The sequence below is a fragment of the Fukomys damarensis genome, unplaced genomic scaffold, assembly GCF_012274545.1.
Source record: "Fukomys damarensis isolate Sample0158 unplaced genomic scaffold, DMR_v1.0_HiC HiC_scaffold_10, whole genome shotgun sequence".
Taxonomy (NCBI): domain Eukaryota; kingdom Metazoa; phylum Chordata; class Mammalia; order Rodentia; family Bathyergidae; genus Fukomys; species Fukomys damarensis.
Window position 1 is genome coordinate 13,207,534 of NW_022900922.1, and position 12,327 is coordinate 13,219,860.

General features: G+C 43.0%; 1 protein-coding gene across 1 annotated transcript in view; it reads left to right on the top strand.

The window, feature by feature from the left end:
- Window positions 1-12,327, top strand: part of Tarbp1 (TAR (HIV-1) RNA binding protein 1) — a 62,913-nt gene that overhangs the window by 27,360 nt on the left and 23,226 nt on the right. Inside the window, exons 15-19 of the mRNA XM_010622011.1 lie at window positions 4,313-4,410; window positions 6,245-6,406; window positions 8,644-8,858; window positions 9,280-9,538; window positions 9,640-9,828. Of these exons, the coding sequence (XP_010620313.1) occupies window positions 4,313-4,410; window positions 6,245-6,406; window positions 8,644-8,858; window positions 9,280-9,538; window positions 9,640-9,828 (923 nt within the window). The remainder of the gene's footprint in view (window positions 1-4,312; window positions 4,411-6,244; window positions 6,407-8,643; window positions 8,859-9,279; window positions 9,539-9,639; window positions 9,829-12,327) is intronic.

Consider the following 12,327-nt stretch of genomic DNA (forward strand, 5'->3'; position numbering starts at 1 on the left):
AAAAAAAAAAAAAAAAAAAAAAAAAAAAAAAACTGCAGGAATTGACTAAAATTGGATTAAATCTGTAGATCCTTTTGTAGAAAATCACCTTCTTTGTTGGGGCTTTTACTGCATGGACATCACATGTCTCTTCACTTTACATATATTGACTTTGATTTCTTCATCATAATTTTGTAGTTTTTAGCACACAGATCTTCTATAGGTTTTGTTAGATTTAGGTCCACATATTTTTATTGGAGGAAAAGCTATTGTGAATTTTTAAGCGTGAGTTTTCAACTGTGCATTGTTAGTATAGAGAAATTTGATTAATTTCTGTATGTTGACTTAGTATCCTGTGATCTTGTTGAAGGATTTAGTTCCAAGGGCTTTTTTATAGGTTTTTTTGTGATCTTCTTTGTAGATAACTATGTCATCTGTGAATGGAGACTTTTATTTCTAGAGCTGTCCTTAGGGTTCCCTGATTCTTTTCATGCCTGCAATGTTGGTAGTTATATCTGTATTTGTGTTCCTAGTGGTGGTAATTTGTCCTTTCTCCTCTCCCTGTCTTCCTAAGACTTGATTGTAGGTATCATTTTATTGACTCTTTCACAGAACTAGCTTGTAGTTTCATGGCCTTTTCTTTTTTAATTCATTGATGCCTGCTCTGCTTCTTTCTGCTTGCTTTTTGATTTATAGGTTTATTTTTCCCTTTTGTGTTAATGTTGAAGCTGAGTTTAGTTATTTAGACCTTTTTTGTTTTCTGTGCAGTTTTATTTTATTTCTTTTGTGGTGCTGAGGATGGAACCCAAGGCCTTTTACATGTACCATTGAGCGACACCCATATCCCTTCCCGCTTTCCTTAGAGCGGCACAGTTTGTAATAGCTAAACAGCCCAATTGCCCATAAAGATAAAGAAGATTTTTTTTTTATAAAATGAAGTACTACTCAGAATGACCTGTTTAATGTCATGAATTTTCCTCTAAGCTCTGTTTTAACTGTACCCATACATTTTTGTGAGGCAGGCAGTGGCACCACTGAGCTAAATCCCCAGCCCAATCCATATATTTTTGATATGTTGCATTTCCAATTCAAAACGTCTTCTGATTTTCCTTCAGAGTTTTCTTTTGACCCACAAATTACTTAGGGTGTTCTAACAGGGTTAATTGATACTTAGTAACAGGAAAGGTTCCTCATAAGCATTACTTGGGGTCCCACAGCACTACTCGGAAGGTCCCCAAGGAGCACATGCTCTTCAACAGTGCCAGTTGGCAGACTCCCATGAGGGCTGAGTACTTAACAAGAGCACCGCGGTCCAGTAGTAATGGACTGGATGAGAAGTCACCAGAAATGCAGGAGTGTCAGTGGCAATGGGCTGAACTACAACTCTCCACAGCACTCTGTTCTACACCCAGTTCCTGCAGGCAGGGAATAGATTAAACTACAGAGCAGTGACCTTGTAGGTTCACCTTGTTCCATTGCATGACCAGCCCTGTTAGCCTATTTAGCATATGGGCAGGAGGGCAAGTTCTGCAAACAGCACTAGTTTGCCCAGTTCCCAGCATCCCTTGTCTTGGCACAGTCTTGGGAATGCAGAGGGGTACTTCAGCGACATGGTGTTAAATGTTCTACTTGTTCTTATGGATAGCATACCCTGTTAGATAATATAATCTCCTTTGCTTTCAGCTGTCAAAAACTTTAAAGAACCCAAAGAAAATGCCTGTAATAGTTATCAGGGTTTTCACAGATTTCTTCTGCTCTTCTTTTGTTCTTGATGTTTGAGATTTCTCTAGGCTCTCATAGCCCTTTTGTTTGAAATTCTTCCTTTTGCATTTCTTCTCGAACACAGTTTTGGCAGTGAATTCTGTTAGTTTTCCTTTACCTGAGAACGTCTTTGTTTCACCTTCATGTCTAAAGGATATTTTCGCTAGATAGGAAATTCTGGTTTGATGGATCAGTAGTTTATAAGGTCTGATCAAAATATACAATAAATGTTTACATTAAAATGTATTATAGTGAGCAACACCCCTTAAATTGCTCCCTCTCATTTCAAACTACTCCATATTTCCTGCCATGCTGAAGCCGTTCTGAAAGTCCCGCTTCATGAGTATCTTTATGAGGTGTGATCGCAGATTTGGCGAGTGTTACTGCCTTCTGCCATCCAGTGGAAAGTCAGGCTCGTAAAAACATAATAGTGCGTACTCATCCTGTTTATTCACTGGGTCAGGCACCATCCAGCCAGGCACAATCTGGCTCTTCCCCAGTGTCAAAATTACCACGAAGGGAAAATGTTTTGAGTTGATTCAGAATATGCAGATAGCCACGATAGCACAACTGAAAAAGCAAAAGAGGACTTCCAGAGCTGCTTAAGAAAGTGGCAAGAATGATGGAATAAGTCTGTTTAAAGGAAGGGGGTGAATATTTGAAGGGCATTATTGGCAGTGGGTCTTTTACTGTGGTAAAGTTTTTAAAAAAATGGTTTAGTGTTCACTTTATTTTTTGATCACACTGTGTGGCCCTGTCTTAATGCTTGTATCTGGCCTTCTCAGTTTGCCCTGAGAACTCTGTAGTAATTGAGTCCTCCTTGGTATTATATTTGTTTCTGCTTTCAAAATTGTGTCTCCATTGTCAGTGTTTAGCGGTTTGGTTATGCTGTGTCTGGGCATGCATTTTTGGGAGACTATCTTTCTTGGAATTCTCTAAACTTCTTGAATGTATAGTGTTTTGGCTTGTGTCTTGATGTCCCCCAAAGCCTCATGCAGTTATGGGTGGAGCTTTTTCTGGAATTGATTCATGGTGCAATGCCAGGCTCAAAAGCACTAGCATTGGGGGTGCGAGTGATATCTGAGGTGAGTAATCCACGTAAGATAAAAGGTGCAGAAAGATACTGTTGAGAGCCCCTCCACCCTGCCCTTCTTGCTTTTGCTCTCTTCTGCCACTGTGAACTGTTACCTCTGTGCCATCCTGCCTCGGAGCCAGCCAAGTATGGACTAAAACTTCTACAAACTGTAAGGCAAATGAACCTTTTCTCCTTTAATTTTGTGTGTTGGATATTTTGTCTCAGTAATGAGAGAAACGTAACTAAAATACATAGGTTTCTATCTATTACAAATTTTGGAAAGTTTGCATCCATTTTTTCACCCAGATACTCTTTTATCTTTGCAGTCTTTCTCTTGTCCTTTTGGGTCTCTGCTGACACTAGTATTAGATCTTTGTTATTATCCTACATGGATCTGAAGCTCTGTTCTTTTTTTTTTTTATCATTTTTCTCTTAATTTTCAGATTGCATCTTTTTAGCGATTTATTTTTAAGTTTATTTACTCATTATGTTTTCTCTCATTCATTTCAGTAAGTTTGCTTCTTGATTATCAGATGCCTGTTTGGTTTTTCTGTATATCTTCTGTTTATCTGCTGGGTTGGTTGGTTGTTCCCTTTCCTTCAGAATGTTCCTGATTGCTTGTGGAAGCATTTTTATAAAAGCTGCTCTAAAGTCATTGTCCAATTTCTGTGACTGTCATGTCCATGACTCCTTGTGGTATGGTCTGAAGATTGTCTTTTTGGAATTTCCTGATTCCTCATTAGCCCAGCAGTCCTGTATTTTATTCTAGCTATCTGACCATGGGATGAAACTTTGGGTCTTCTTTAGGTCCCGTGGGGAGAATACTGGGGTTCTGTTCAGCAGATGGTGGACCTGGTGGCGTTCTGGCCTTGCATTCTGACTATCTTTTGTGGGTGTTGGTTTCACTCAGTTTTGCTGTCCCATCCCTGCGGTCCTCTGGGGTCCTGCATCCATGCGTCTTGCCTGGCCACCTTCTGCAGCTGGGCAGTGGGGTCTCTGTCCCTTCAGTCCTGTCTGTGGGATGCAGGTTTGCACTGCCGTAGGAGCCGTGCACAGGAGCCCACACAGCCCTGCAGGCCTCTCTGTGTCGTTCTCTTACCACAGTGGGCCCCGATGCTCATTCTTGCTTCCATGTCCACCTCTAGTCTGCAGGGCAACCAGGCAGAGTGAGCCAGTGAGCGCATTGCCATCCAGTGTCACTTCCTTCCCATCTGTCACTGTCCTTTCCTTCCTTCCCATATGTGCATTCTGCCCAGGCTTTATCACTGACCTCCGTGAGGGACTGTGCCCCTGTCCCATCTTGCCCAGAACTGGACCCCTGGTGACCTGTAAGATGAGTCACAGACTTCCCCACAGTAGGCAGGATGATTGTGTTACTGGGATTCACTTTTGGTAAGTGACTTGCCCTTGTGCCTAAGAGTTGTTGCAGGACGTCAGCTGTGTTTTGAACCAGAGAACTTGTTTTTGTCATTTTAGTGAAACATTTTTTCTCCACAGATGAGGTGTCTACTTTTCTCCAGAGCTCCATCATGACTGCCACCGAGAGTGTTTCTCAGTTTGTCCTCAGAAGACTAACCATGCATGAACTGCAGAGGGTGAGTATCCCTGAGGAGCTGTCCTTGTCAGCCTCCACTTGGGTTTTTCTCTGGCAGTCCTTGTATTAAGCTAAATAGAAAAATTAATTTGATCATTTCTCTAGAAGCAGCTTTGGGAAGTGAGAGAAACACAAACTGTGGGATCATCTAGTTCCTATTCCGTTTGTGTTACTGTGACCGGGGCAAGTTACATAGTTCTTCAGAGCATCAGTTCCCTCATCTACAAAGTAATACATCTGTCTGCTTCCCAGGGCATGGAAAGTTCCAGAGGACAGGACAGATTTGCAGCACTATATACATTCGGTGCATGCATGGAGGTCCTGCCTTCATTTCTGCTCAGGCTTTTCGCTGCCTGGAGTCTTTTCTTTCTTGTGTGCTCAGCCTCTCCTCCAGGATTCTTCCTTAAGCATTTATGCAGCGTTAAGAGCTCTCCTTGAAAAAGAGTGTTCTCAGCCCCTGCCCCAACCCTTTTCCACTGTTTCGTGAGTAGGCCCACTGTGATCTGCTTTTGTCTCCCATGTGACATAGAGCTGGCTTTCCATTTGTTGGTGACCCTTCCTCATAAACCTAATGAATATGTGCCAGACTGTATTGTACTAGCTCTCTGGCCCTGTAGTCCTGAGCCACTACCTCTGCTGGGCTCCTGTGATGTCATCCCTTGGACTTGCCTTTCACTCGCTTTAGTTCCTTCTCTTCATAGAGCATCTGTTCTCTGCTGTCTGTCATTGGAGTTTGGCACTGCCCCTTTCCTCCCTCCCTCTCCTTTCCTTCCTTCTCCTCTCCTCAGGGTCCCTCCCTATTCCCCTGGCATCAGTTATACTCTGTTCCCACCCTCCACCTTCCAATGAATTAAAACCTTCAGCTACTGAGCCAAAAGCCCTAGCTGTTTGATTGCCCACAATGAGTTGAAATTGCAGCCCCTCGTTAATCCTGCAGTGTCTCCACCTGCCTTCCCTGAAGGCACCAGCAGTGTCTTAAGCCCAGAACTCAGAGGTGCTTCCTGACTTCTCTGTCCTCTTTCCCTGTGTTCAGTTTGTCACCCGCATGCTGTAATTGCTCCCTTCTGTTTGCACATCATTTACACCCAGTGAAGTGCCAGGTCGGTGCTCAGTAAAGTAGATTTACATGAATGAGTTATTTTCTGTGTGCCTTAGGAGGCCTCCAGTACAGTAGTAATCTACTGGTATCATGATAATTAAAGCCACTGCTAAGTGCTAGTCCCTTTGTCATTTTCTATCACTTAATTCTTTCAAAGCCCCTGTGTTGGATAGAGATCATTTTCTCCACCCTATAGATAAGGACTCTGAGGCCTTAAAGGTCAAGTGATTTGCCCTGGGTCCCAGAGCCAGTGAGTGGGATGGATGGTAGGTCTATGGTAGCTGGTTTTACTAGTCAAAAAGATGTGAGTTTGATTCTCTGTCTCCTGTCTAGTAGTTCTGAGTTGCCAAGCGAATGGTTCAACTTCTCCAAAACGTATTTTTTTCACTTTGAAAGCTTGTGAGAATTCACGATTGTAAAAGCAAGTGGCAGTTGCTACAATTGTTATTGGTGCTGTTTATGTAGGAATTGATGACACATAGCTTCTGTCTCATAGGGCCTCACAGTGGGTATGGGGGACAGATGACTTGATGTGAAATGTGCCTAGTGGGAAGTCATAGAGTACTAAAAAGCGAGTCCATAGGCCTTTGGGGGCTCATGGAGGCTGCTTGGGGGAGTGGCTCTCCTCTGAGTCTTATTAGCACTTTAAATGAGCCGACTGTTTCCTGTATGAGCTCTCGATCACAGAATTCATGGACCCTGCTTGCTCACTGAAGTGTTTTGATGTCTGGCTTAGGTTGCAGATCTGGATCGTTGCCATTTATACCTCATGCTATTAACTGTGCTCACAAACCTCCATCTGAAGGCAGGGTGGAAAAGGGGCAACTCCATCTTCAGAATTCTTTCTCCTTTGAAAAATGCATCTATGCGGCATCTTCAAGAAGTGGAAAGTGGAAAGGTAATCCTCTTAGCTCCGAGGTTTATGGCTATTTGAATAAGATATCGGAGAACACATATTCAGTTGTTACGTGCACAGTATCTCGAAAACATAGAAAGTATGTGCTGAAACATAATTGTGGAAATTGTGCCTGCAGGGGCAGGGGATTTAGCTCAGTGGTTCCACCGCCTGCCTCGCAAGTGCAAGGTCCTGAGTTCGATCCCCAATACCAAAAAAAAAAAAAAATTGTGCCTGCAGGTGATGATCCTGTGTGATTAGGATTACAATGTCATACTATTAAACATGTATCAGAAGTGTGATGGTTTCAGACTTAACAAATATTTAGATTCACACACTAGGTCTTCTGCCCACACATATGCAGTACAGGGTGCTTTCATCAGCCTGATACCAGAGCTCTCCATGCTCCGCCTCCTGCTTCAATTTCCACCTTTGTTGTCTGTTGTCCACCCTCCTTGCCACAGTGCCTTGCCCTGCAGGTAACCATGTAGAGGTTTTCTCTCTTAGCACCTGCCATGCTCCTTCCTCCAGGGCACCTGTGTGTGGCTGGTCCTGACCTGTGGTCCATTGGAAACTGCTTTTCTCTAGAGGTCTTCTTGGATTAGGGGCTCACTCTTTTGTTCTTATTCCATTGCTCTTTATGTTTCCATTGTGGTGTTTATTTCCATCTTTCTCGTTTGGGGACTAATTTGTGTGTATATGTCTCCACCAGGTATTAGCACCTGAAAGTATTTTTTAAACATCACACAGAAAGGTACAGCAGTGAAGAGTGAGGGCTTTAGAGACTTCTTGGGTTCAGACCCTGCATTATCCTTGTCATTGTGTGACCAAGGGAAAATTACATAAGCTCACTGACCCCCATTTAGTACAGTTGCAGGATGTGGATTATAGGGTTGATGTGGGAAAATTATGGCAAGCCCACGCATGGTGGTGAGTCTTTAGAACAGTCCTGGCATGTAAACACCAGCTAGAAACCTCAGTAAACACTAGCTATTTTCACTTGGTAAGAATTAATGCGGTTGAACTGAATCATAGTCAATGTGTCCGAGCCACTGATAAAAGCAAAGAAATAACTTGATTGCTTTAATAATTTAATTTCTAAAGTAGTTTTCTCTAGAACTGTCTGAAAGAAAGTAGCACAGAAGACTAACCTTTCATTGTCCTTGCAACTCAAGCAGAAAGGCCAAGTCCAAATTTTATAATCAGTGTCATTATAATCATAAGAGACCTAGTCCCTGTTAGTCTGTTAGTGATGTAGAAGAACATTATATGTCTCAAGTGTAGAATAAATGCACAGGCATCTCACAGTCATTCTTAAAAGCTGGCTTTCTGTCCCTGGTACAAAAAAAAAAGTTGGCTTTCTTTTATACTTCACCGAGCCATCCTTAGTTCAGAGTTGGTTTGAAAGTTGTTCTGTAGAGATTAATAGCTTTGGGGGTGGGAGGGACCTGCAGTAGGAGGTAGAAGGTCCTCCCAGTAGAACTGTGGCTGCTGGCAGCACCCACAGAAACCACTGTAGTGCCTGCCATGCTCCTATCTTCTTGCTTAATGATCTCTGATCTTCTGTATGTGTTAACCCTGGCTGTTAAGGTTAGCCATGCAGCGTTCCACAGGAGGAATTCCAGGTGCCTCACATGAAGCAGCCCTCTGTAAACCTGGGGAGTAGATTCTGAGACTGGCCCCACTTTGCAGATGAGAAGAAAACAAAGCTGCAGCATGGCCACACTCCTGCTGGTGCTGGTGTGGATCAGGGTTCAGACGAGCTCGGAGGGTCCCAGCTGCAGCTCAACCCTGCTCTGCCTGGCTCATAGAAGGAACTGTGTCTCACCTGAAGCCTTTTTCTTTTGTAACATATTTCAGTATCCAGTAAAATAAGACTCCACTCTGGGAATGTTGTGTCTGAGCAGGAAAAGGGTTGGGATATGCTCACTCATACATAGTTGGTCATTCATCTATGAGTTTTTAAGTTTTAGGTCCTCCTCTGCCAGAAGAGGAGGGCAGATTTTCTTTTTAATGTGAAATGCCAAATTCTCATTGCCATCTTAAATCCACTCATTGCCAATCTGTAGAGACATGACAAAACTGAATGACATGTGTTGGATTTCCTTTTCTGTCCCCTGATGTCCAAATGGCAGGCCCAAGAGTGGAGGGAGGTATGAGATTTTATAGCCCAGCACTGAGGTGTCCCTGCTGACTGGAACTTCGTATGTGAAATAAAAGGTCATTCTGTGTCCTCTTAGGAGCGGAGCCTTGGTGATCAGATCCAGAAGGTGGTCAGTATGGCCACTTTGGCCACAGTGTGTGAGGTCAGTGCCCTGCAGCCTGTGCCAGAGTTGGATTCCCTCGATGCTGAGCCCATGGATAGGTTCCTGTCTGCTTTTCCATTAAATCAGACGCTGCAGAAGCCCCACGCAGAGGAACCGGGCCAGTGTGCTCACCCCATGGAGAGCAGCAGGTAGGTGGGAGTATTTTTGTTGCTAAGGGCTGGAAATCCAGTCTTATCATTGGGATAACTGGGAATTGCCCAGCAGTGCTGATGGTGCTGTAAAGTTTGGGAGATGAGGCTCCGTTTAGGATCGCAGTACATGATCATATTATTCATCTCTTCTGTTGACATCTGACTTTGCTGCATTAGTTATTAAGACTCATTTAAGACTGGGAGTGAAAACTCTGTCACAAGAAAAGCATGAATTGGTTCCTGAGGATTGTGTCCAGACCAGACACCCCACTTTGCTGCCCCCCTTCAGCGCTGCCCCTAAGGAGCAAAGGAGATTTTCGGGGAAAACCACATTCAGACCACAGCCTCAGGTTCTCTGTTATAAGAATAGAGACAAGTTGGAGGGAGCGTGGCACAGTAACTTTATGTCTTACCTCAGTTTCTTTGAAGAGCCATCCTCACAAGGATGGGGGAGAGTGGTTGCACAGTACATCCATGATCAGTGGGTCTGCCTCTCCTTCCTGTTGGAAAAATACCACACCCTGGTTCCAGCCACAGATGGCAACATTCCAGAGCCCTTGCTGCCTGCCATCCAGATGCCTGCTCAGACTCTGCGGTCTGCACTGGACACCCTCTCCATCCTCCCTTCTGAGCAGGTCCTGCCTGTGTTCCGTTGCATGAAGGTGCTGGTTCCCAAGGTGAGACACTGTGTACCATGAATTGAAGACCAAGACACAAACAGCAGACATAGCTTCTGGAATTAAGTGATAAAGTATATTTTTTCCTTTTCTCCTACCAGCTCCTGACATCTGCTGAATCACTCTGCATAGAGTCTTTTGACATGGCCTGGAAAATTATATCTTCTTTAAGCAACACTCAGCTGACATTCTGGCCTAATTTAAAGGCTTTTGTTCAGTTTGTTTTTGATAACAAAGTTCTCACCATTGCTGCTAAAATCAAGAGCCAGGCATATTTCAAAATAAAAGAGGTAACTCATTTTCCTTTTCTGTTTGTGTCACCTGTGGCATGAGGGAAGGAGAGAGTTATGTTTGTAAGCAGGTATTATTAGATTTGCAGTTAGTCAACTCGGCCACTCAGTCAACACATTCTTGAACTTTAGAAATCAATAAGAATAAGAAGAGAAGGCACAGATTAGGCGCCAGTGACTCACATCTGTCTCACCATGTTTTATTTGGTTCATGAAGTATTTAAAATTGTGAATATAAATTGGCAACTTGAGAATTGGGAAACTTGACTGGGTGTGGTAGTAACCCTATATGCTTGTAATCCCAGCTACTTGGGAGGCTGAGGTAGGAGGATTGCAAATTTGAAGCCAGTCTGGGCAGTGTAGTGAGACCCTGTCTCAAAATAAAAAGGGCTGAGAGTGCAGCTCAGTTGTAGAGTGCTTGCCTAACACATGTGAGGCCCCATGTTCAATCTCCAGCACTTAAAATCAAATTGGAGATCTAAAATCAAGCAGTATTTTCTGACCCTAGGTAGATTGGTAACTGTAATAGGGCAGCACTGTCCTTCCTGCAGGACCTTGGGCCATGACAGCAAATAGAGTGGCACACTCTCCCCTTCATTTCCTCTGTAATTGGTCTGGTTCCTCCCAGAAACTGAAAGCAGATTCCAGTACCTTTTGTCTTTGCGCCTGTGCTGGAGTTTCTTATGTAGAGAAACAGTCCTCTGAATGTAACCCTTATCTGGAGATCTTTCTGGGACTGAAAGGCTCAGCACCAGAGCGCTGACCTAGCACGCACAAGGCCTTGGGTTCCATACCTAGCATGCCTCCTAGCCCCTCAAAAATCTTTCAGGCTATTGTGGTATAGTCAGCCCTCCATGTCTGTAGATTTTGAATTTGTAAATTGAACCAACTGTAGATCAACAAGGCATTCCACATGTGCTGAACATGTACAGACTTTTTTCTTGTCATTATTCTTTGAACAGCACAGTACAATGATACAGTATAATGACTACATAGAATTGACATTGTATTAGGCATTATAAGTCATCTAGAGGTGACTTAGCATGTACACATGTACATAGGTAATATGCAAACACTGTGCTGCTCCACGTGAGGGGCTTGAGCTTCTGCAGATTTCCACATTGAAAGGGCACCCTGGAAGCACCCCCCACACACACCCCAAACCCCTGTAGATGCTAAGGAACAGCTGTTTTTGGATTTGCAGCCACACATACAGTAGGAAAAGTAAGCTGAGGGAATTCCACCTGGCCTGGGAATCCAGTCATGCCTCCTGTCCTTGGGAAAGTTGAAGGTCAGATCCTTTGATTATTCCATGGTCTGTGGCTCTCTGGTCCTCTTCCACCCCACAGTACACATTTGGAGACGTGGGTCTGTGTGGCCTCAGCCAAAGGGGGCTCTGTGGAATACAGAGAAATTGAAAGATTCATGTGAAGTGTTTTTACCCTTTTTTTCTACCTTGGGCAGGTACTTCTCTAGAAAAGTTCTGGGTGAATGTCACTATTGATAACATTTTGTTTGTTTGGTATGGGGTTTGAACTCGGGTCCTTGCATTTGAAAGGCAACAAGGCAGGCAGTGGAACCACTAAGCTAAATCTCTGGCCTAATAACATTTTATTATTGAGATGAAGAAGTACCACTCTGTGATTATTGATCATCTTGCAAAATTGTTCCAATAATGAACTTTAATTTTTTAAAGACTATTCATGATTATGGTGAAACAGCCATTGAAGTACATTTTTAGCAACATTAATTTTTTTAAAACTAAATTGTTCAACCCAAATGCCCATCAACTGGAGTCTGGATAAAGAAGATGTGGTTTTTCTATAAGATGGGGTACTACTCAGCCATAAAGAATGAGAAACTAGATTCAGTTTTGGTTTGAAATTTACTTTGTCTGCAAATAAGATTGCTACCCCTGTTTTTTTCTGGGCTCCTGTCACATGGAGAATTGTTTTCTATCTTTTCACTTTCAGTCTATGGGCTTCTTTTTGCCTTAGGTGTGTTTCTTGTATACAACGTATTATTGGATTTTGCTTCTTATTCCATTTTGCCAGTCTGTTTCTCTTGATTGGTGAGTTGAGGCCATTGATATTGCTGGTTATAACTGATATATACTGACTTATTATTGACATATTATTGGCCTTTTTTTGACTCTTTTTACTTTTTCACCTTCTCCTTTTAATTTCTTGCCTTGCCTATTTGATTTGCTCTGTTGGGCCTCATGGTGTTGTTGCCTTCATTGTCTTTTTCTAGGATCTTGACTGAATCTAGTATTATTGATGTAGTACAGTACTGTATCATACCTCTATGAATGTAAAATATCTAGTACCTGCTTTATGATACATAGTAGGGACCGTGCTTTATCAGAGCTACATTTAATGATATTACTCTAGAATGTTCTCTTTCCAGATGATGATTAAGAGGCTAATAGAAAAAATGGTGCCAGGTACCACAACAGCAACAGAACTTTGCTGTTGTCTGGATATTATTCTTTTCTTT